The following is a 27,240-nucleotide window of genomic DNA, read 5'->3' as shown; positions in this document are numbered from 1 at the left end:
ATTTTGTCAAAATTTTATCTCTATAGAAAATTTTTTCAAAATTTTATCTCTAATGAAATTTTTGTTAATATTTTATCACTAATGAAAATTTTGTTAAAATTTTATCTCTATAGAAAATTTTGTTAAAATTTTATCTCTATAGAAAATTTTGTCAAAATTTTATCTCTATAGAAAATTTTGTCAAAATTTTATCTCTATAGAAAATTTTGTCAAAATTTTATCTCTAACGAAATTTTTGTTAATATTTTATCACTAATGAAAATTTTGTTAAAATTTTATCTCTATAGAAAATTTTGTCATAATTTTATCTCTATAGAAAATTTTGTCAAAATTTCATCTCTATAGAAAATTTTGTCAAAATTTTATCTCTATATAAAATTTTGTCATAATTTTATGTCCATAGAAAATTTTGTCAAAATTTTATCTCTATAGAAAATTTTGTCAAAATTTTATCTCTATAGAAAATTTTGTCAAAATTTTATCTCTATAGAAAATTTTGTCAAAATTTTATCTCTATAGAAAAATTTGGCAAAATTTTATCTCTATAGAAAATTTTGTCAAAATTTTATTTCTATAGAAAATTTTGTCAAAATTTTATCTCTATAGATAATTTTGTCAAAATTTTATATCTATAGAAAATTTTGTCAAAATTTTATATCTGTAGAAAATTTTGTCAAAATTTTATCTCTATAGAAAATTTTGTCAAAATTTTATTTCTATAGAAAATTTTGTCATGGTTAGGTTAGGTGGCAGCCCAATGTATCACGCTCACTTAGACTATTCAGTCCATTGTGATATCACAGTGGTGAACTTCTCTCTTATCACTGATTCCTTGTTAAGCTCAATGACAAGGGACCTCCTTTTTATAGCCGAGTCCGAACGGCGTTCCACATGGCAGTGAAACCACTTAGAGAAGCTTTAAAACACTCAGAAATGTCACCAGCATTACTGAGGTGGGATAATCTACCGCTGAAAAACTTTTTTTGGTGTTCGGTCGAAGCAGGAATCGAAATTTTATTTTTATAGAAAATGTTGTTAAAATTTTATCTCTATAGAAAATTTTATCAAAATCTTATCTCTGTAGATAATTTTTGTCAAAATTTTAGCTCTATAGAAAATTTTGTCAAAATTTTATCTCTATATAAAATTTTGTCCTAATTTTATCTCCATAAAAAATTTTGTCAAAATCTTATCTATAGAAAATGTTGTTAAAATTTTATTTCTATAGAAAATTGTATCAACATTTTATCTCTATAGAAAATGTTCACAAACATTTTTTTTATAGGATCATATTGCCTTTCATACGATAGTGTTATGATCTCAAGATTTTGTCACACCCTGTTTTTGTGGCAATGTTGCTCAGTTCATCCATAAGCCATAATCATAATTATTGAAATCACCATTAAATGATCACAAAATTTTGTAGCAATGCAGTTTTATTGTCATTTGATTATGTTTGTGGTCTTTGAGGGCATTGTCTGTTGTTGTTTATTATTTGGTGATGTGCGTAAAATATTAATTAATTATTCATTACAATAGTTAGTCGCCAAATAAATAAAAAACACAACAACAAAAGTATCAAGAATAACAATAGATTCATAAAATAAAAAAAAACTAACACACAAAGGTCTTTTTTGCTATCTATGAAACATATCTCGCTAAACATTATCCGCTATGAACATGGTCAACTAAAAAATTGTAAAGGTTACATGGAACATTTTGTTCGATGAATTTCTAACTCAAGTTAAATGATGGGTGGGAGAGTTGGGTGGTTGAGAATGGGAGGTGTGGTGGAAGTGGGAGGAACTTGAAATCATTTAAAATAAGAATTTGCAAAAACATTTTTTTGAAGCGTATAAAATATTATTAAATTGTAATGCTTGACTTGGATATAATGCAAAGAGAGCGTTTGTGTTTACCAACTGACGTATGAAAGTTCGAGGTACAAGGCTGATGGTTAATTGGAATTTTTTAAATGTTGTAGAAAAATTGAAAATGTAGTTCGTCAATGGAATGGAGAAAGGTATAGAATATAGAACAATTGTGACAAAATTTTCTACAGAAAAAAAATTATAAAAACGAAATTTAAAAACTGTTCTATAAGAATATAAATTTGTTAAAATTTTTTTTACAGATATAAAATGATGACGATAGAAATTAAATCTTTGAAAAAAATTTCTATAAAATTTAGAGAATATTTTCTATAGAAATAAACTGTTGACAAAATTTTCTATTGTAATTGGAAAACTATTTTTATATGGCATTTCTAACGCATATAACGTAACAAATATAACGTTTTTTTGATTAAAAATATAAATGTTTTAATAATGATTTTAATTTCTCTTTTTTCAGGTAAGACCAATTTTAAGATATATTGGAAATATTTCCCAATTATGTAAGTACAATAAATTTAACATTAAGCTGAGAAAAACATTTTGTCGAAATTTTCTATAGAAATACAAGTTGAACAAAAACTTCTGTAGAAATAAAACTTTGTCAAAATTTTCTATATTAATAACATTTTGGTGAAAATATGTATAAAATTTTGGTGAAAATTTTTAATAAATTTTTAAGAAATTTTCTATAGAATTTTTTTTTTGACAAAATTTTCTGCAGAAATAGAATTTTGTCGAATATTTCTATATGAATGAAATTTTTCGAAATTTTCTATAAAAATAAATTTTGTGGAAATTTTCTATAAAAATTAAATTTTTAGGAAATTTTCTATCGAAATTAAATTTTGGCGAAAATTCTATAAAAATATTCCAATAAAAATTAAGAAAATTTTTTTAGAAATAAAAATTGGACAAATTTTTCTATAGAAATAGATTTTCTATAGAAATAGATTTTTTTTCGAAATTTCTACACAAATAACATTTTTTTTTTAAATTTTCTTCAGAAATCAAATTTTTTCTACATCTTTGAGAAATTTTTTTCTAAATTTTGAGAAAATTTTCTATAGAAATAAAATTTTGACACAATTTTCGGTAGAAATAGAAGTTTGTTGAAATTTTCTATGTGAATAAAATTTTGACGCAATTTTATATAAAAAAATTGGTGAAAACTTTGGTGACATTTTCTATAGTAATAATATTATAAGTTATAAAGTGTTATAAAAATAAAAATTTGAAAAACTTTTTATGGAAATAAAAATTTGACACATTTTTTATAGAAATAAAATTTTGAAAAATTTTCTGTAGAAATACACAAATTTGACAAATTTTTCTATAGAAATAAAAATTTTGGCAAAATTTTCTATAGAAATAAAATTGTGGCAAAATTTTCTATAGAAATACAATTTTGACAAAATTTTTTATAGAAATACAATTTTGACAAAATTTTCTATAGAAATAAAATTTTGACAAAATTTTCTATAGAAATAAAATTTTGACAAAATTTTCTATAGAAATAAAATTTTGATAAAATTTTCTATAGGAATAAAATGGTCTGTAGAAATAAAATTAACAAACAGTTTCTATAGAAATAAAATTTTGCAAAGAATTTCTATAGAAATAAAAGTTTGCAAAAATGTTCTATAGTAATAAAATTTTGCAAAAATTTTCTATAGTAATAAAATTTTGCAAACATTTTCTATAGAGATAACATTTTTCTATATGTATATAGAAATAAAATTTTGACAAAATAAGGTATATATGCGACCATGAACCGTTTTAGAATGTGAGAGGAGATCAGCGTGTACTCTGAACATGGAAGATTTCGCATCATTCGGTTACTGGGTCACACTGAAATGAAGTTAAAATTGCTAACTAATGGTCAATAACGGAGCCACCATAGTCAAATGGTTTTCACGCCTGCCTCCGGCCGAGCACCTTCTCAGTAATGCTTGTGACATTTCTGACTATTTCAAAAGTTTTCTAAATGGTTTCTCTGTAATGTGAATCGTCGTTAGGACTCGGCTGTAAAAAGGAGGTCCTTTTGTCAATGAGCTAAAATCCGGCAGCACTCATAGAGAGAGAAGTTCGCCACCTGCGGTATGACAATGACCTGAACAGTCTATGTGAGTCTGCCACTACACCCAACCAAACCTAAATTTAAGACGCAAGGTCCAGTAGAACAGCGTGAGTGTCAAAAAAGCAAAAATAATATTATGTAGTCCGAACAAGGTAAATAAAATTTTGATAACATTTTTTCTAACAAAATAAAATTGTGATAAAATTTTCTATAGAAACAACATTTTGACAAAATCTTTCTATAGAAATAAAATTTTGATAAAATTTTTCTAACAAAATCAAATTGTGATAAAATTTTGTATAGAAATAAAATTTTGAAAAATTTTTCTATAGAAATAGAATTTTAGCAAAATTTTCTATAGAAATAAAATTTTAGCAAAATTTTCTATTGAAATAAAATTTTAGGAAAATTTTGTATAGAAATAAAATTTTGACAAAATTTTCTATATAAATAAAATTTTGACAAAATTTTCTATAGAAATAAAATTTTGACAAATGTTTCTATAGAAATAAAATTTTGACAAAATTTTCTATAGAAATAAAATTTTGACAAAATTTTCGATAGAAATAAAATTTTGGCAACATTTTCTATAGAAATAGAATTTTACCAAAATGTTCTATATAAATAAGATTTTGACAAAATTTTCAAAAGAAATAAAATTTTGACAACATTTTCTATAGAAATAAAATTTTGACGAAATGGCCTATAGAAATAAAATTTTAAAAAAATTTTCTATAGAAATACAATTTTGGAAAAATTTTCTTTAGAAATAAAATTTTGACATAATTTTTCTATAGAAATAATATTTTGACAAAAATTTTCTATAGACATAAAATTTGAGAAAAATTTCTACAGAAATAAAATTTTAACAAATTTTTCTATAGAAATAACATTTTGACAAAATTTTCTATATAAATAAAATTTGGGCAAAATTTTCTATAGAAATAAAATTTTGACAAATGTACCTATAGAAATAAAATTTTAGCAAAAATTTCTATAGAAATAAAATTTTCACAATATTTTCTATAAAAATAAAAATCTGATAACATTTTCTGTATAAATAAAATTTTGACAAAATTTTCTGTAGAAATAAAATTTTGACAACATTTTCTATACACTGAATGAAAAGTAAACTGTTTTGTAGGAAGAATAAACTAACTCATACGAAAATTGAACTAAATTTTGCTACATATTTTGAGATTTCCCCATAGCGTTGTTAAAACCAGGAAAATTTAATGCCCTGTTGTACTTTTTTACTACAGTTCACGAAATTACACCCTCTAATAAAAGAAAATATTAACTAAAAGTTAAGAAGAAAATCATTGGCCCCAAATCATGACCATACAGTAGTTCATTCTTGCTATTTTTGGGGATCGTACGAAAATTTTCATTTGCTTTAGTTCATATTGAACTTATGTGTACGGCCATCGAACTTTATACTCACGTTTAGTTCACAAAATATTTGAGACATACGTAAAAAAAAAGAACATTTCATTGGGCTGTGGAAAATTTCGCAAAAAGTAATAAAATTTAACTACTAACAAATAATTTTTTTACAATAAAAATAAGTTATATTATGACCATACAGTAGTTCATTCTTGCTATTTTTGGGGATCGTACGAAAATTTTCATTTGCTTTAGTTCATATTGAACTTATGTGTACGGCCATCGACCTTTATACTCACGTTTAGTTCACAAAATATTTGAGACATACGTAAAAAAAAGAACATTTCATTGGACTGTGGAAAATTTCGCAAAAAGTAATAAAATGTAACTACTAACAAATATTTTTTTACAATAAAAATAAGTTAAATTTAGCGTTAGTGTAACTACGGTATTTTTTCTGTATAAATAAATAAAATGTTGATCACATTTTCTATAGAAATAAAATTTTGACAACATTTTCTATAAAAATAAAATTTTGACAAAATGTTCTATAGAAATAAAATTTTGACAAAATTTTCTATAGAAATAAAATATTTGCGAAATTTTCAATAGTAACAAAATTATGGTGAAAATTTTTACAAAATTATTGAAATAAAAATTTGACAACTTATGCTATAGAAACAAAAATTCCACAAATTTTTCAATAGAAATAAAAATCTGACGAATTTTTCTATAGGAATACAATTTCTATAGAAATAAAATTTTGATAAACTGTATTTCAAAAATATTTATATTCCTTCACCGCCATACTGCCTCTAACTTTTAATTCTATAACAATACTCAACCAAAGAATACAGTGGCTTGTAGGCAACAAATATCATAAATTAGATAAATATTATTAACATTTATCACTTAATAATTTTTTTTTTATATGTTATGACTGTTCTATTAAAATATTTTATTTGATATTTGTCTTTTTGATAATATTGCCATTTGCTGTTGAATGAATCTACACTAAATAAATTATTATGGAGTATTGTATGAACAAAAACAAATTATTCTAATTAAAATCTATTGTTCTAACCGAGGGGAGTAAAAATAGCGCAATGTAGATATATTTACACTATAGTAATTTATTTTTATAATTGTCACACTTGTTTGCTATATCAAGATTGATTTTTATTATTTTATTGTAAAAACACAACAATAAGCGAACAATAGGACTATCTACCATAAGGAATTTAATTCCTTTATTGTACCTCATAGTATATCAATAGAATATGAGGAAATTGTATGAATATAAAATTGTAAAATCGTGTCAAACAAATACTCGTAAATCACGATTTTGATCCTGTGAAAAAGATCAATTTAATGGAATAATCAATTTTACATTTATACATCATGAGAGCTATTGTTCTTTGTATGAAATCATAAAAGAAATTGCAACATTTATATCACTCATTGGAAAATTGAAATTAATTGTTGTTATTAGTTCAAGGGAAACTTGTGGTGAAACAAAAAAAAAAAAAAAAACTGAATGCATGTTGAGACACTCACATTGTAACATTACATGTGAAACCATTAAGAGAAGCAGGGAAACACTTGGAAATATTACCAGAGGGAATTTCGATATTGAAAGAAATTGAAAATAAACCCATGGCCCTTTGTAAGTAAGGCGAAAAAAGTCCACAATTTTGATTTTCCTCTACATTATCAGTACTCTTCAATGTCTTGGCAAATAACATAGTTTCTCCAGTTTTTTTTTTTATTTATTGAAAGCCTAACCATATCTTAGAACTTTGTCCATATGAATCATAAAAAAAATATACTTGGACATTCTAAAAATTTGCGATACACCACACAGATAGCTACAATAAAGATAATGACAACGACGGCGACGACGACGAACATTCCCAACCATAAAGATTAAATTGACAAAATGAAATAAAAAAAAAAAACATATCGTTAATAATAATTCGTTTGTTTAATGTATGACTAAAGCTCTATATTTTTTCTATTTTGTTGAATTACAAAGAGTATTTCATGACGTTTAAGAAATTGGATTTCTCTTTTTGCAAAACACGCCTCCGAAATTATAACTTCATGTTGTTTTTTATAAAATAATTTTTTTACAATTGTGTATTTCAAATCAAATTGAAATTTATCAGTTACAATTACTTCCGATTATTGTTAACGATAAATTTGTTTATAATATGTATCCACTGTATATGCAATCAATAGAGATTATTGCTAGTGCATGTTAGCAGTAATTTGTTAAATCACTTCACTGGCAACTAAAATACATGTGAGTTGAATGTGGATTTGAGTTACAATGAATGAATGAATCATCAATAAAATGAATAAATATTTAGAATTTTTAAAATTTTGAAATAATAAAAAATTGGAAAAAAGATGATTCTCATTACAACCACGGTTTCCACAGTTGGTAGATTTCTACCAAAAATGGTAGATTTTTTTTTCTGTTTGGCAAGTTGGTAGAATTCTTGATGTTTTGGTAGATTTTGCAGTACATTCCTCTCCAAGTAAGAGGTAGTCCACTATTTTTGTATAAATAAAATTTTGATCATTTTCTATAGAAACAAAATATTGACAAACTTTTCTATAGAAATAAAATTGCGACAAAATTTGCTATAGAAATAAAATTGCGACAAAATTTTCTATAGAAATAAAATTTTGACAAAATTTTCTATAGAAATAAAATTTTGACAAAATTTTCTATAGAAATCAAATTTTAAGAAAATTTTGCAAAAAAAAAAATTTGCAAATCTTTTAATAAAAATGAAATTTTGAGAACATTTTCTATAAAAATAAAATTTGTGGACAATTTGCTATAGAAATAAAATTTTTAGAAAATTTTCTATATAGAAATAAAATTTTAAGAAAATGTTCTATACAAATAAAACTTAGAGACAATTTTCCATAGAAATAAATTTTTGACAATTTTTCCTAAAGAAATACAAATTTGAGAAATCTTTCTTTGGAAATAATAGTTTGACAAAATTTGCTAAAGAAATAAAATTTTGACAAAATTTTCTGTAGAAAGCTTACTATAGAAATAAAATATTCCAAATTTTTTTTTATAGAAATGAAATTTTGGTAAAATTTTCTGTAGAAATAAAATTTTGGTAAAATATTCTATAAAAATAAAATGTTGGCAAAATTTTTTATATAAATAAAATTTCGAGAAATTGTTTGAGAACATTTTCCGAAGATATAAAATTTTGACAAAATTTTTGAAGATATACAATTTTGACAAAATTTTCTATCGAAATAAAGTTTTGACAAACTTTTCTATAGAAATAAAATTTTGACAAACTTTTCTATAGAAATAAAATTTTGAAAAAATTTTCCATAGAAATTAAATTTTGATAAAATTTTCTGTAAAGATCAAATTTTGCAAAATAAGATTTTCTTGTTTTGTAGTTTTTATGTCAAATTTTCTCCCAAATTTAGTAGTTTAAATAAAATTTTGACAAAATTATCTATAGAAATAAAATATTGACAGCATTTGCTATAGAAATAAAATTTTCACAAAATTAAAAATTTTTTTTTTTTTTTATAACATTTTCTATAGAAATTAAATTTTGTGAAACTTTTCTATAGAAATAAAATTTTTAACAAAATTTTCTATAGAAATTAAATTTTGTCAAAATTTTCTATAAATTTAAAATTTTGCAAAATAAGATTTTCTTGTTTGGGGTAGTTTTTAGGTCAAATTTTCTCCCAATTTTAGTAGATTATTTATGGCTGGAGTGGCAACAGTGATTACAATCCCTATCCTGAAGCAGAGCAGAACTATGGGAATATGATGTAAAAGAACATTAATTAATGTACAGAATTGCTATGTCATTGTCCTGCTTTTAAAACATCTGTTCTCATTAATTTGGAAAAGAAATTAACCTGGATCAATTTAGCAAAAAGGAGCATCAATAACATATACACCAATGATGCTAACGATATTGAATTCGTAGGTAATCAATACTCGGTACTTCTGGTTAAATCTGGCAAATATTCTTGAGTCCATATTTTCCCATCAGCAAGCCTATAAATTTCTAAGCAGTATTCTTTGTTTTTGAAGGCAAAAATCTTTGGGTCATATATGGCCGTAGTTTGGCCTGAGTTTGTGCATGTCAACAGAAATTGATCAGGAGTTAATGGTTCGGGTTCATCGATTGAGTGGCTTCTACGTTACAAGATTTTCTGCTTTAATAAGAAAACAGCGAAACATTTCCAATCGGGGAATCCTTTACCACATTGAAAAAAAAAGCATGCGCTGTTCCAAAGATTTTGTCTTTACATTACAAATGTTGGTATTGATTCCGAGCCAAAGAAGCGGAGAATACAAGTAAGGATACTTTGAAGACACAATTCTCTTTTAAATTTAAGTTTTGTGTACTTGCTTCTAGGAAGAAAATTTTAATTTTTCGTTTTTTCAGCTTTTTTTTTTCTTCATATGCTATCGAAGTCCTTTAAAAAGGATTTAGTTTCCAAATTCAGACTCGACTTCCAATAGAAATTTTGCTATGTTTCAAGTAAAAAACGTTTTTAAAATAAAGTGTTAAAAACTTGTCCTATGTTTGAACGATTTTTTTGCTTTGTAGTCAAGATGCAAAAAGACAACAAATTTAAAGACAATTTCATTAATTTAAAAATTGGCCCTAAATTTTTTTCTTTCATGTTATGATACCCATTTTTAAGTCAAATCACTCAATTGTAAGGACAATACGACTTCATTGAAAAGTTTATCGGCTTTTGGACAAGGAAAAAACTTTATATTACAGAAATGCGTCTTCTATACTAAGCAAAATTTGCATTCGTATTTTAAGGACATGAAATCTTTGACCTCACGACAATATTTTTTCAGTGCATGATCGTTAAAACCTTTTTTTACCAATTGTGCAAGGTAATCCCATGCTCCTCCTTTTTATATAGAAATAAAATTTCGACAAATTTCGTCCAAATTTTATTTCTATGGAAAATTTTGTCAAAATTTTATTTCTATAGAAAATTTTGTCAAAATTTTATTTCTATAGAAAATTTTGTCAAAAATTTTTTCTATCGAAAATTTTAGCATTTTTTTCTTATTGTTGTTTTTGATCTCAGCTCAAATTTATTTGGGCAAAGCTCTATAGACTGCAAGATGGTTGGATATACAGCTGTTTCGGAATTACCACATTCCTCATCAGCATCCTCTACTTGCAGCAAAACTATCAACCAATTATCAGAATAAATTCGGGTAATTCACTCAACCCAAAGTGAAATACACTTTTTTTCTATAGAAAATGTTTTCAAAATTTTATTTCTATAGAAAATTTTTGCAAACTTTTTTTCTATAGAGAATTTTTGCAAAATTAAATTAAATTAAAATGTTTGCAAAATTTTATTTCTATTTTGTCAAAATCTTATTTCTGTGGAAAATTTTGTCAAAATTTTATTTCTATGGAAAATTTTGTCAAAATTTTATTTCTATAGAAAATGTTTTCAAAATTTTATTTCTGTAGAAAATTTTTGCAAAATTTTATTGCTATACAAAATTGTGTGAAGATTTTATTTCTGTAGAAAATTTTTGCAAAATTTTTTCTATAGAAAATTTTGTCAAAATTTTATATACTATACAAAATTGTGTCAAGATTTTATTTCTGTAGAAAATGTTGTCAAAATTTTATTTCTATAGAAAATTTTTGAATTTTTTTTCTATAGAAAATTTTTGCAAAATTTTTTTCTATAGAAAATTTTTGCAAAATTTTATTTCTATAGCAAATTTTGTCAAAATTTTATTTTTGTAGAAAATTTTGTCAAAATTTTATTTCTATAGAAAATTTTTGCAAAATTTTTTTCTATAGAAAATTTTTGTAAAATTTTATTTCTATAGAAAATGTCAAAATTTTATTTCTGTAGAAAATTTTGTCAAAACTTTATTTCTGTAGATAATTTTGTCAAAACTTTATTTCTAAAAAAAATTTTGAAAATTTTTTTTCTATAGAAATTTTTTCTACAGAAATTTTTTGCAAAATTTTATTTCTATAGAAAATTTTGTAAAAATTTTATTTCTATGGAAAATTTTGTAAAAATTTTATTTCTATGGAAAATTTTTGCAAAATTTTATTTCTATAGTAAATTTTACAAAAATTTTATTTCTATAGAAAATTTTACAAAAATTTTTTCTATAGAAAATTTTTGTAAAATTTTATTTCTATAGAAAATTTTGTCAAAATTTTATTTCTGTAGAAAATTTTGTCAAAACTTTATTTCTGTAGAAAATTTTTTCAAAACAATATTTCTGTAGAAAATTTTGTCAAAACTTTATTTCTAAAAAAAATTTTTGCAAAATTTTTTTTTCTATAGAAATTTTTTTCTACAGAAATTTTTTGCAAAATTTTATTTCTATAGAAAAATTTTGCAAAATTTTATTTCTATAGAAATTTTTTCAAAATTTTATTTCTATATGAAATTTTTGCAAAATTTTATTTCTATAAAAAATTTTTGCAAAATTTTATTTTTTTTGGAAAGTTGGTCAAAAATTGGAGAGATATTTTGCAAAATCTACCAAAATATGAATAATTCTGCCAATCTTCCAAACAGTAAAAAATCTAAAATTTTTGGTAGAATTCTACCGTGATTATAACCCAGCAAAAACAAAAACTAGAAGTTGTTCCAAAGGCACAACTTTAAAAGCATGTTCAAAAATGTCCTCCCATAGCTGTTAACTATCCTTTTTCTTTTTTCTTTTAATTCGATTTTTTATAAATCGCTTTTTTATTTTTAATGGGAAATTTTTACATTTTTTGCTTCAAATAGGTTAAAAACAGAGTAAGAATTAATAAAATGGTACAAGTTATTTACATTTTGTCGAAAACAATTCAAATCCATTTTAGAGTTGCGAATTTTTGAAAATATTTTAAATCAAACGTTTCAGACAAGCGTTGGAGATCAAAAAATCACAAGAAATAACCCATAAATGGCGAGGCTATGGACTACCTTACATATTCCAGGGGAACTATAATCTGTTGGTATGTCCCTGGCTACCTGCAAGCTCATACTGCGTGAGAAGCCTGTTATAATGGCAAATGTTCGATGGGAGAATTGCAAGGGCTGTAACGACACCAAGGAAATATGGCCCTTAAACATAAATGCATACTGTATCTTTTAAGATACAACCACACTCACCGTACTCCAACTTTACTTGGATCTAAAAATTTTAACCTTCTCTTAAGGATTTTCGTATTGATTCCGAGCCAAAGATGCGGTTCTTTGAAATAAAGAAATTTTTAGCGACCTATCTGGCTTTACATCTTCGGCCAATAAAATTAAAATTAGGATACAGATCGCATTTATCGAATTTTCATTCTATTTTTCCGGTATATTAATAAAGCTATTCACGTACAAACAAATTAGAAATCCAAATTATAACAGATACTTCAGAGTAAAAAATGTTTTCTTACTTTAAACCAAAGACGCTAGATCCTCAAAATAAGTTTTAGCCTATATTTGAAGCGTTTTTATCTTAAATCTAAAGTTTCAATATTTCAGTTAATTTAAGGACAATTTCTTTAAATCAAAAATGTGTTTCTTTACTTTAAGGAAAATTAGCCTTAGTTCAAAGACATGGGACTTTAACGGAGGGACCCAAATTTGCAAAATCTGAGTCCTAAATTTAATGAAAAAAATTTTTTTGATTTAAGAAAATTTAATGAAAAAAAATTTCATTGATTTCATTGACTTCATTGACTCAGCTATAAAAATGATATCCCTTGTCATTGAGCTTAACATGGAATCGGGCAGCACTCAGTGCTAAGAGAGAAGTTCACCACAATGGACTGAATAGTCTAAGTGAGCCTGATACATCGGGCCGCCACCTAACCTAACCTAAAGTAATGTTGTTAAAAAAATAGTTTAGTGTAAAAATATCTCTATTAATTCACATCTAAAACACTGAATTCGATTCACACCTTAAGAAGTTATGCAAATTCAGTGCAACGGTTGTTGAAATTGTGGGCATCTGTCCTATGACAAGCCCATGTTAAATTCATCACTTCTGGGTCAATTTACACAACTTCCAGATCCAAAAAGACTATTGCCCAGCCATCTTTTAAAACGACTATCCAATTTTCCCCAGTCGTATATTGGCATTGAGATAACACCCAATTAAGATTAAAACGTTCTACTACAGTAAGAATTGTAGTGTTTTTCGAGCAGTGAACGGCGGATGGAAAGATGGTAGTGCCGAGCATTAGGATGCGCCCACCTAGTAATAAATCTGCCAAAATTTAAATGCCATATTTTTTGTCGGTGTGTGCCACATTCTGGTCTCTTTGAAGAATTCCATTTGACCGTAATATTTAAATGCTATCCTCGATAACTTATTAGATAACGAAATGGCTATATAATCAATTTTCAAACACCAAACAGTATGCAATACAAAAAATCTACATTTATCCTAAAAGTATGCAACTAATTCAATGAGAATTTAATGCATCATGTTTTTATGAAGTGCGGCACTTTTGTGCTACAAATTAATCCACCAAGTTCTGATATTCGGCATCGCAAATCTCAAGAATTTATTTTTCTTGTAGCGAAAAAATAGAGATACTCTTGGACTCCAAAACTTCTCATTAAAGAGAACTATATTAGCAAGATTTAAATTTATAAGTTTTAGGGTTAAGAAACTATAGCCAAAGGAACATTTTGCGATTTTCTAAGCCGAATTTCGGAACATGGGTGAATGTTCCACATTTTGTTAGTAATCACAGTTTTGAAATTCACCGGTAATGTGCAACTCTTCTCAAATTGCCAATGTGGTGGTAACACACAAACGCTTTGAACTCGGCATAATCTTAAATTTTCACCCTTTGCTGAAATTAGTTATCTACAGTGAAAATCAGTAAAATATCTGTAAACAAATCATTTCAGTTTAAAATTTCCCGTTTTACCGTTATGGTGACATCGCCACCACCCCCACCACTTAGAAATTTATTCTTTTCGAACAATGCCATGGATCATTTGTGTATATGGACTTAGGCTGCATGCAAACCTGAATTGTGAATTTTGAACTACAAATGAACGAATAACGAACATTAATTGCGGTTAATCTACACAAAAATTGCATGCCTGAAATTCATTTAAAAATGCAACAGTGACGGCAACAATGGATTCCCTGCACTAACAATTTGTAATAACCATCGGCATTCTAATGTTAACTGAACTTTTTTTTTAATAGATTCGTCGATTCAATTCTGACCTTAGCCTTAACATTCGTTTGGGAAGAGACGTTTAGATAAAAAAAAAAAACACCAACTTCATGAAAAAATTCCATAATAATTACCTTGACGTGAGTTAGTGGATGCATGAATGGGTGTTGGTGTTCGAAATAATTATATGTACACTTAATATTTAATGGTTTTTATGATGGCTCTGGGGGTAAAATAGACTATGGATGAATCGATAGATAGGATTGGATGAATATATAATATAGGAGAGAGGTATTCAGTTTTAGTGTTTTTGATTACTTATAATTTAAAATAGTTGGAGATGGGATTGGTGATATTAGTAGGCCTCCCTCCTGCTATTGTATATACATTTCAATGAAATATTGGGTGGGCGAAAAAGTTTTTGCGTACTTTGTCAATAGATGTCATTGAAGTCATCTATCTCAAGTCATAAAATATGGTGTTGGGAACACTGCTGTCAGTGTTGCGGATTTTTCCCTAAATTGGGGACTTTCTATAAATTTGGCGATTTTTGTGGGGATTTTTTTTTCGACAAATAGGTTAAATCTTTCTTAACAAAACTATATTTCTATAGAAAATTTTGTGCAAGTTTTATTTCTATGGAAAATTTTGTTTGTATAGAAAATTTTGTCAAAATTTTATTTCTATAGAAAATTTTGTCAAAATTCTATTTCTATAGAAAATTTTGTTAAAATTTTATTTCTACAGAAAAATTTTGTTAAAATTTTATTTCTATAGAAACATTTTGTCAACATTTTATTACTATAGAAAATTTTGTCAAAATTTTTATTTCTATAGAAAAATTTTTCAAAATTTTATTTCTATAGAAAATTTTGTCAAAATGTTTATTTCTGTAGAAATTTTGTTAAAATTTTATTTTTATAGAAAATTTTGTCAAAATTTTATTTCTATAGAAAATTTTGTCAAAATTTTATTTCTATAGAAAATTTTGTCAAAATTCTATATCTATAGAAAATTTTGTCAAAATTCTATATCTATAGAAAATTTTGTCAAAATTTTATTTCTATAGAAAATTTTGTCAAAATTTTATTTCTATAGAAAATTTCGTCAAAATTTGATTTCTATAGAAAATTTTTGAAAATTTTATTTCTATATAGCAAATTTTGTCAAAATTTTATTTCTATAGAAAATTTTGTCAAAATTTTATTTCTATAGAAAATTTTGTCAAAATTTTATTACTATAGAAAATTTTGTCAAAATTTTATTTCTATAGAAAGTTTGTCAAAATTGTATTTCTATATAGAGAGTTTTGTCAACTTTTTATTTCTATATTGAAAATTTTGTAAAAATTTTATTTCTATAGACAAATTTTGTCAAAATTTCATTTCTATAGAAAATTTTGTCAAAATTTTTATTTCTATAGAAAAATTTTGTCAAAATTTTATTTCTATAGAAAATTTTGTCAAAATTTTTATTTCTATAGAAATTTTGTTAAAATGCTATTTCTATAGAAAATTTTGTCAAAATTTCATTTCTATAGAAAATTTTGTCAAAATTCTATTTCTATAGAAAATTTTGTCAAAATTTTATTTCTGTAAAAAATTTTGTCAAAATTGTATTTCTATACAGAAAATCTTGTTAAAATTTTATTTCTATATAGAAAATCTTGTCAAAATGTTATTTCTATATAGAAATATTTGTTATAATTTTATTTATATAATTTTTTTAAGTTTAATTTTATAGAAAATTTTCGTCAAAATTTTTTTTTGCTTTCTATAGAAAATTTTGTCAAAATTTTATTTCTATAGAAAATCTTGTCAAAATTTTGTTTCTATAGAAAATTTTGTCAAAATTTTATTTCTATAAAAAATTTTGTCAAAATTTTATTTCTGTATAGAAATATTTGTCAAAATTTTATTTCTATAAATTTTTTTAAGTTTATTTTTATAGAAAATGTTCGTCAATTTTTTTTTCTGTTGAAAATCTTGTCAAAATTTTATTTTTATAGAAAATTTTTGCATAATTTTATTTCTACACGCTCACAAAAAATCGCTTCTGTAACATATACTCCCAAACATATTTTGCTTCAAGCATATACATTTTTGGGTATTGCCCAAACATTTATATGTTTGATCTCTTCCAATATATAATATGTTTTGAAAGCATATTGGTCTAAACAATATATGTTTGGGTAGTCAAAGTTCCAAACATTTTGTATTTTTGCATCCAAATTCATTAAATGTTGTCTTCCAAAAAACAATATGTTATTATGTGAACATATAATATGTTTGGAAGCATTTTGCACCCAAAAATATTATATGCTTAAAAAAAATTCTCCCAAACAATATTGTGCTCAAAATTTTATTTATTTATTTATATATTTACAATCATAATGAATTATGAAAATAAACAGGTAATATAGGTGCTAACAACATAGGTTTTCGACCTGAATGCTCAAAATTTTGTTTCTGCCCAATTGTATATTCCCCCACATCTTTCTCACTTCCACGAGATTTTTTAGTTCTTAGCACCTTTTTCTGTAATACAAACATTGTAGAAGAAATTATTCAATTGTATGATTTTTTTTATTTTAATTTTACCTTTTGCCGGACGGGGATTCGAACAGCGGACCACACAGTTTGTAAGGATCAAAGAAGTAGCTGATCAATTGCCCAAGGAAAAATAAAATGTTAATTTTGTAATAACAAGCAACAACCACCAACTTAATTCAATATCGCTCCCTGTTAAATAGCGCTCCAAGCTACTAAACACATATATGTTTATAGGCTATTTCTAAATTAATATATGTTTGCATCCAAGCATATTATATTTACAAATATTTTATGTCCCAAACATAATATGTTCTAACATATTAACATATATGTCCCAAACATGTTATGCTAGTTTATGAACATTATATGCTTGCACTCAAAAATATTGTGTTTAAAAATTTGTGTTCCAAACATATAATGTTTATAGCCAAACATATGAAAAACAGTCTTTTTCATCCGTGTATATAGAAGGTTAGGTTAGGTTAGGTGGCAGCCCATGTATCGGGCTCACTTAGACTATTCAGTCCATTGTGATACCACATTGGTGAACTTCTCTCTTATCACTGAGAGCTGGCCGATTCCATGTTAAGCTCAATAACAAGGAACCTCCTTTTTATAGCCGAGTCCGAACGGCGTTCCATATTGCAGTGAAACCATTTAGAGAAGCTTTGAAACCCTCAGAAATGTCACCAGCATTACTGAGGTGGCATAATCCACCGCTGAAAAACTTTTTGGTGTCCGGACGAAGTAGGTATCGAACCCACGACCTTGTGTATGCAAGGCGGGCATGCTAACCATTGCACCACTGTGACTCCCTTCTATATAGAAAATTTTGTAAAAATGTTATTTCTATAGAAACTTTTGTCACAATTTTTATTTCTATAGAAAATTTTGTCAAACTGTTATTTCTATATAGAAAATTTTCTCAAAATTTTATTTCTATAGAAAATTTTGTCAAAATTCTATTTCTACAAAAAATTTTGTGAAAATTGTATTTCTTTAGAAAATTTTGAATTGAATTTTATTGTTATAGAAAATTTTCTCAAAATTTTATTGCTATAGAAAATTTTGTCAAAATTTTATTTCTATAGAAAATGTTGTCAAAATTTTATTTCTATTGAAAGTTTTGTCAAAATTTTTATTTCTATAGAAAATTATGTCAAAATTTTATTTCTATAGAAAATTTTGTCAAAATTTTATTTCTATAGAAATTTTTGTCAAAATTTTATTCCTATAGAAAATTTTATCAAAATTATATTTCTATAGCAAATTTTGTCGAAATTTTATTTTTATAGAAAATTTTGTCAATATTCTATTTCTATAGAAAATTTTGTCAAAATTTTATTTCTCAAAATTTTTTCTATTCAAAATTCTATTCTATAGAAAATTTTGTAAAAATGTTATTTCTCAACATTTTTATAGAAAATTTTCGTCAAATTTTTTTTCTATTGAAAATTTTGTTAAAATTTTATTTCTATAGAAAATTTTTGCAAAATTTTATTTCTATGTAGAAGGTTAGGTTAGGTTAGGTGGCAACCCATGTATCGGGCTCACTTAGACTATTCAGTCCATTGTGATACCACATTGGTGAACTTCTCTCTTATCACTGAGAGCTGGCCGATTCCATGTTAAGCTCAATAACAAGGAACCTCCTTTTTATAGCCGAGTCCGAACGGTGTTCCATATTGCAGTGAAACCACTTAGAGAAGCTTTGAAACCCTCAGAAATGTCACCAGCATTACTGAGGTGGGATAATCCACCGCTGAAAAACTTTTTGGTGCCCGGACGAAGTAGGTATCGAACCCACGACCTTGAAAGGCGGGCATGCTAACCATTGCACCACGGTGGCTCCCTTCTATATAGAAAATTTTGTCAAAATTTTATTTCGATATAAAATTTTGTAAAAATGTTATTTCTATAGAAAATTTTGTCAAAATGTTAATTCTATATAGAAAAGTTTTCTCAAAATTTTATTTCTATAGAAAATTTTGTCAAAATTGTATTTCTACCAAAAATTTTGTCAAAATTTTATTTCTTTAGAAAATTTTGAATTGAATTTTATTGCTTAGAAGGTTAGGTTAGGTTAGGTTATGTGGCAGCCCGATGTATCAGGCTCACTTAGACTATTCAGTCCATTGTGATACCACATTGGTGAACTTCTCTCTTATCACTGAGTGCTGCCCGATTCCATGTTAAGCTCAATGACAAGGGACCTCCTTTTTATAGCCGAGTCCGAACGGCGTTCCACATTGAAGTGAAACCACTTTGAGAAGTTTTGAAACCCTCAGAAATGTCACCAGCATTACTGAGGTGGGAAAATTTTCTCAAAATTTTATTGCTATAGAAAATTTTGTCATAATTTCATTTCTTTAGAAAATTTTCTCAAAATTTTATTTCTATAGAAAATTTGATAATATTTTATTTCTATAGAAAATTTTGTCAAAATTTTATTTATATAGAAAATTTTGTCAAAATTCTATTTCTATAGAAAATTTTGTCAAAATTTTATTTCTATAGAAAAATTTGTCAAAATGTTATTTCTGTAGAAAATTTTGTCAAAATGTTATTTCTATAGTAAATTTTATTCCTATAGAAAATTTTGTCAAAATTTTATTTCTATAGAACATTTTGTCAAAATTTTATTTCTACCAAAAATTTTGAATTGAATTTTATTGTTATAGAAAATTTTGTCAAAATTTTATTTCTATAGAAAATTTTGTCAAAATTGTATTTCTATAGAAAATTTTGTCAAGATTTTATTTCTATAGAAAATTTTCTCAAAATCTTATTTCTATAGAAAATTTTCTCAAAATCTTATTTCTATAGGTAATTTTGTCAAAATTTGTTTTCCATATAGAAAAATTTCTCAAAATTTTATTTTTATAGAAGATTTTCTAAAAATTTTATTTTTATAGATAATTTTGTCAAAATTTTTATTTTTATAGAAAATTTTCGTCAAAATTTTATTTCTATTGCAAATTTTGTCACAACTTTATTTCTATGGAACATTTTGCCACAACTTTATTTCTATATAGACAATTTTGTCCAAATTTTATTTCTATAGAAATATTTTTTCCAAATTTTATTCTATAGAAAATTTTGCCAAAATTTTATTTCTATTTGGAAAATTTTCCCAAAATTTTATTTCAATTTGGAAAATTTTGTCTAAATTTTATTTCTCTAGAAAATGTTGTCAAAATTTTACTTCTATAGAAAATTTAGTCAATATTTTATTTCTATGGAAAATTTTGTCACAATTTTATTTTTATAGACAATTTTGTCAACATTTTATTTCTATAGAAAATTTTATTTCTGTAGAAAATTTTGTCAAAATTTTATTTCTATGTAGACAATTTTGTCAGAAGTTTATTTCTATAGAAAATTTATGAAGTACGTCTTTGCAAAATCTACCAAAACATCAACAATTCTACCAATCTACCAAACAATAAAAAATCTGCTATTTCTGGTAGAATTCTACCAAATTTGGCAATGTGTCTACAACCATGACATTTGGAACACCATTTCACAAAAAAAAAAAATTGAGAATTTGAAAAAAGTTTAAAGCAGTCCAAAACACATTGAGAATAATGAAGAAAACAGGAAAGAATGCCACTGGAGCCACCTATGAAATTTTAAAGTTTTCACGATCTGACGGATACACCTCGCTTATGTTGATGAGAAAGTCATCTCATAGATGAAGAGAAAAGTTTATCATTTTAAACAAATTTGTAATAATTGATGATTTCTTATCTCTTTTGCTATTGCCAAATCGTGTCCATAATAACCGATTGTTTTATGGCAAATTTCGATGCAATAAATTCACTTTTGTTCCCTCCTCCATTATTAATCGTAAATCTATTCTGCTAATTTTTAATAGATTTTTTCTTACTTCCCAACACTTGAATTTATCGAACGAATGACAGTACTATCATTGGTTAATTGATGCAAGGTTGTCACGTTCTTGTATCTCCTTATGGATATTCCATACTCATAAATATGTGAATACCTTATATTAATGAGAGAGGGGGAAAAAAGCGTTTGAATGGAAATTTTTTGAAAAGAATTATAAACCTAAACACTAGCCGCAGCACCCAATGTTTGCTGGCAAATAACTTCTTTGTAAAAGGCGTGAATGTGGCATAGTGGCTGCGACCGACCCATAATGAGTGGCTGGCTAGTGGGGTTACATTTGTTGCTCTTCACTATGCAATGGGAGGTATACTAACTATGGCATTCTGTTTGTGATTATTATTAGACTAAAATTCAGTAAAGAATATGTATCTACTGCTATTAGCCTAAACAGGCGCCACGAAATTAAATAAAATCACAAATGAAATAAATTTCCAAAAATTGGCCAAATGAAATAATTCCTGAAAGTCTTAAGTGAATGTATTCTCCAGAAACTTAGACCAGTAAACCAAATTGGGGACATGTTAAATTTTAATATTGGGGATTTAGGTTAGGTTAGTTTAGGTGGCAGCCCGATGTATCAGGCTCACTTAGACTATTCAGTCCATTGTAATACCACATTGGTGAACTTCTCTCTTATCACTGAGTGCTGCCCGATTCCATGTTAAGCTCAATGACAAGGGACCTCCTTTTTATAGCCGAGTCCGAAAGGCGTCCCAGTGAAACCACTTAGAGAAGTTTTGAAACCCTCAGAAATGTCACCAGCATTACTGAGGTGGGATAATCCACCGCTGAAAAACTTTTTCGTGTTCGGTCGAAGCAGGAATCGAACCCACGACCTTGTGTATGCAAGGCGGGCATGCTAATCATTGCACCACGGTGGCCCCCAAATTATGTTGTAGGTGTGTGACTTATTTTGAAACTTTTTTAATATTTTTTGGTCTCCTTTTTTTTGGGCGAATGACACTTTTTAGAAATTCTCCACACTAACTCTGTTTCATGCTATAATTGATGGAAGGCAGTCTAAATTATGTTGTAGGTGTGCGACTTGTTTTTAATTTTTATTAATTATTGGACCACCTTTTATGGCGAATGACACTTTTTGTGCCACTTTTTGATTGGGTCACCTTTTTTTGGTGAATGACACTTTTTATGCCACTTTTTAAAAATCCTCCACGCTGACTTTGTTTCATGCTATCATTGATGGAAGGCAATCTAAATTATGTTGTAGGCGTGCGACTTGTTTTGTTTTATTTTTTTTTAATTGTGGGACCACCTTTTATGGCGAATGACACTTTTTGTGCCACTTTTTTTGTTTTTATTGGGTCACCTTTTTTTGGCGAATGACACTTTTTGTGACACTTTTTAGAAATTCTCCACACTAACTCTGTTTCATGCTATAATTGATGGAAGGCAGTCTAAATTATGTTGTAGGTGTGCGACTTGTTTTTAATTTTTATTAATTATTGGACCAACTTTTTTTGGCGAATGACACTTTTTATGCCACTTTTTAAAAATCCTCCACGCTGACTTTGTTTCATGCTATCATTGATGGAAGGCAATCTAAATTATGTTGTAGGCGTGCGACTTGTTTTGTATTATTTTTTTTTTAATTGTGGGACCACCTTTTATGGCGAATGACACTTTTTGTGCCACTTTTTTTGTTTTTATTGGGTCACCTTTTTTTGGCGAATGACACTTTTTATGCCACTTTTTAAAAATTCTCCACACTAACTTTGTATCATGCTATCATTGATGGAAGGCAATCTAAATTATGTTGTAGGTGTGCGACTTGTTTGGATTTTTTTTAACTATTGGACCCCCTTTTATCGCGAATGACACTTTTTGTGCCACTTTTTAGAAATTCTCAATACTGGCGTTGTTTTTGTTCTATTTTTCATGGAGAACACTTTCAATTTTGTAAGAAGTGTGTTTTAGGTTTTCTGGTTTTTTTTTAAATAGTTATCCCACATTTTATTGCTAACGACACACAGAAAAAAATTTCACGAAAAATTTTCCAATTGAAATCTTAATTGAGTTTTAAAAAATATTAAATTAAAAGTTTAATTGAATCAATATATTTTTTTATTGAATTAAAAATCAATCACACAAATTAATAGTATTAAGATTTTTTTTTAATTTTAATCAAGTAATTTTATAATTGACTGTCAATTATTTTTATACCCTCCACCATAGGATGGGGGGTATATTAACTTTGTCATTCCGTTTGTAACATATCGAAATATTGCTCTAAGGCCCCATAAAGTATATATATTCTGGGTCGTGGTGAAATTCTGAGTCGATGTAAGCATGTCCGTCCGTCTGTTGAAATCATGCTAACTTCCGAACGGAACAAGCTATCGATTTCAAACTTGGCACAAGTAGTTGTTATCGATGTAGGTCGGATGGTATTGAAAATGGGCCATATCGGTCCACTTTTACGTATAGCCCCCATATAAACGGACTCCCAGATTTGGCTTGCGGAGCCTATAAGAGTAGCATATTTCATCCGATCTGGCTGAAATTTGGTACATGGTGTAAGTATATGGTCTCTAACAACCATGCAAAAATTGGTCCATATCGGTCCATAATTATATATAGCCGCCATATAAACCGATTCAGAGATTTGACCTCCGGAGACTCTTAGAGGAGCAAAATTTATCCGATCCGGCTGAAATTTGGTACATGGTGTTGGTATATGGTCTCTAACAACCATGCAAAAATTGGTCCACATCGGTCCATAATTATATAGAGCCCCCATGTAAACCGATCCCCAGATTTGACCTCCCGAGCCTCTTGCAGGAGCAAAATTTATCCGATCCAGTTGAAATTTGGTACGTGGTGTTGGTCTCTAACAACCATGCAAAAATTGGTCCACATCGGTTCATAATTATATATAGCCCCCATATAAACCAATCCCCAGATTTGGCTTGCGGAGTCTCTAAGAGAAGCAAATTTCACCCAATCCGGTTGAAATTTGAAACATGGTGTTAGAATATGATCTCTAAGAACCGTGCAAAAATTGGTCCATATCGGTCAATAATTATATATAGCCCCCATATAAACCGTTCTCCAGATTTGAACTCCGGAGCCTCTTGGAGGAACAAAATTCATCAAATGTGGAACGTGGTGTTAGTATATGGTCTCTAACATCCATGCAAAAATTGGTCCACATCGATTCACAATTATATATAGCCCCCATATGAACCGATCCCCAGATTTGGCTTGCGGAGCCTCTAAGAGAAGCATATTTCAACCGATCCGGCTGAAATTTGGTACATAATGTTGGTATATGGTCTCTAACAACCATGCAAAAATTGGTCCACATCGGTCCATAATTATATATTGCCCCCATATAAACCGATCCCCAGATTTGATCTCCGGAGTCTCTTTGCAAAATTCATCCGATCCGGTTGAAATTTGCAACGTAGTGTTAGTATGTGGCCGCTAATAACCATGCCAAATCTGGTCCATATCGGTCTATAGTTATATTATATAGCCGATCCCCAATCACACAAAAATTGGTCCATATGGTTGCCACTCGAGCCAAAAATAATCTAACAAAATTTTACTTCTATAGAAAATTTTTTCAAAATGTTATTCCTATAGAAAATTTTGTCATACTTTATTTCTATTGAAAATTTAGTCAAAATTTTAATTCTATAGAAAATTTTGTCAAAATTTTATTTCTATAGAAAATTTTGTCCAAATTTTACTACTATAGAAACTTTTATCAAAATTTCTATACAATTTTTATGCAATACAATTATTTCTATACAAAATTTTGTCAAACTTAATTATATACGTATTTAATCGGCCTTTTTTAGTTTAATATGTACTACGTATGGACTAGAAGACGGTGTTAGGAAGTTTTAAGATACCTTGCCATCGGCAAGTGTTACCGCAACCCAAGTAATTCGATTGTGGATGACAGTCTTCAGTAGAAGTTTCTACGCAATCCATGGTGGAGGGTACATAAGCTTCGGCCTGGCAGAACTTACGGCCTTATATACGTGTTCTAATTGATACTATCATTTCTGTGATTGAAGACATTTCAATTAAAAAATTAATTGGATCAATTAATTTCGTGATTGAATCAGAAAAAAAAATTTTTATGTGCCGACAAAAATATCACCAAAATGTTCCCAAATTAAAAAGTTGATTGAAGTTTTTCAAATAAAAAATTAATTGATACTATTAATTTTTTAAACAAACGAGAAACATTAAGTCAATTAAGTCAATGATTGAATTTTATTTAAATTTTCAATTAATAAATTAATTAATACAATTAACTTTTTAATCGAACTCGGAATTATAATACATTTAAAAAATTATGGATATTTTTTTCAAAATTCTACTTAAAATTTTTGTTGAAATTATAAATTTTTAAATTAAATTAAAAAGGATTCAAAATAGTTATAGAAATTGATTGAAATATAGTGATTGATATATAGCGATTTTAATTAAAACATTAATTAAAGCATTAATTGAATTTTTGCAATCAACATTACACAAACATTTTTCTGATTCAATGACGAAATTAATTGATTCAATTAATTTTTTAATTGAAATGTCTTCAATCGCAGAAATGATAGTATCAATTAAAAAGTTAATTGAATGTCAAGTAATTGATACTATTAATTTGTGTGATTGCGTTTTGTTTCAATTAAAAAATTTCTTGAATCAATTAAATTTTTAATTGAATATTTTTTTTTAAAAACTCAATTAAGAATTGAATTGGAAAAATTTTCGTGAATTTTTTTTTCTGTGATCAATTAAAAATTTAATTGCATCAATTAAAAAATTAATTTAAATTTTGCTAATGATCAATTAATTTTTTAATCAAGTATTTTTTTGATGATCAATTAAAACTGTGATTTTTTAATCAAGTATTTTTTTGATGCTCAATTAAAACTGTGATTGAAGACATTTCAATTAAAAAAATTAATTGGATTAATTCATTTTGTAAATGAAATTGAAAAATATTTTTTGTGTGTGCACTTTTTGTGCTACTTGCTATCTTTGATACAGGGTTCTCGTAATTCCATTCGACCGACCTATTACCCACATATAATAATAATTGAAGTGGTTACTGCTTAATGTTCTCCACGATGGCTTTTCTATTTGAAAATCACGTGTCCATTGTAATGAACTACACAATAAACAAACAAAAAGCAAAATTTTCCAATTCTTATCATTTTGCACAAAAAAAAAACAAACAAAAACACTCCTACTTCATTTAAATAAAAGTTTCAACACTGTGCAGTGACGAAAGGGAAATTTGAAATTCTATGGATTTGCTTTTATGTGAAACGTAATGACCTTTCCCTGATGGCCAGTATCTATAAAAAAAAATTTGCTAATAAAGTCGATTGTTTCTTAACATAAATGGAAATTCGGAGAATAGAGAGGCAGAGAGAGAGAGAATGAGGGAGAGAAATAAACGTAATTACCCAAAGGTTATGTTCTAATACAAAAATGCTAAAGTAATTGGTGAATATAAGACACTATAGGATAGGCTATAAAACAATTCAATGGTCAACTTTAAATCAAAACCAAATTTAGGTATATAAAAAATGTTTACCATCCATAAAAAATTTTTGGTGTGTATATTTTGTTTACCCCTTCGGTTATGGGTATAAGAATATTTTTTTTTTTAAGATTTCGAAAGAATCTCAATTGATCTTTCGAAATCCTTATTTTTGTATTTCTTCACCCTTCATTTTCAAACTTACCTCAGCTTGTGTGGTCGTTGATACAGGTCCCGAATGGACTGTGGCTAGAACTGTTAAGAATATGGTTAAACCTAAGAACACATAATTTTGGCGGGTAGACATTTTCGCAGAATAGGAGGAGGAGGTGGTATTGTTGATTCGACTCGATGACGACGATGTTAATGCTGATGATGATAACGTTGATGTGACTGCTGTCGATTTGTTGGATATGTTTCGTCGTTTTGTTGTTGGTGGTGGTAATTTTTCGCTATTTACCATAATTTTTTGGAAATGCACTTAAAAGGTTATTTCGAAAAAAAATATATGTGTGTATATATATATTTTTTTAAATGAATTAAATTTTAAATTGTTTAACTCAGAGAAAATTGATAATCTGTAAAGAGATAGAGAGAGAGGGAGAGAAAAAAATTGTTATTAATTATATTATTAACATATGGATAGAGTCATAAATACTAAAATTTATTTTTGAACTAAAAA

General features: G+C 26.8%; 1 protein-coding gene across 7 annotated transcripts in view; it reads right to left on the bottom strand.

Moving 5' to 3' along the window:
* Mmp1 (Matrix metalloproteinase 1) overlaps positions 1–27,240 on the bottom strand; it is a 209,203-nt gene that overhangs the window by 91,317 nt on the left and 90,646 nt on the right. For all 7 annotated transcript variants that reach the window (XR_012723838.1, XR_012723839.1, XM_075313670.1 and 4 more), the window contains exon 2: positions 26,764–27,136. Coding sequence is in view for 5 of the 7 variants with exons in the window: in XM_075313670.1 (XP_075169785.1) it covers positions 26,764–27,021 (258 nt within the window). In the remaining 2 variants the exon portion in view is untranslated. The remainder of the gene's footprint in view (positions 1–26,763; positions 27,137–27,240) is intronic.

Source organism: Haematobia irritans, chromosome 5 (genome assembly GCF_050003625.1).
Source record: "Haematobia irritans isolate KBUSLIRL chromosome 5, ASM5000362v1, whole genome shotgun sequence".
In the NCBI taxonomy this organism is placed as follows: Eukaryota; Metazoa; Arthropoda; class Insecta; order Diptera; family Muscidae; genus Haematobia; species Haematobia irritans.
This window is presented reverse-complemented; position numbering and strand designations above follow the sequence as displayed.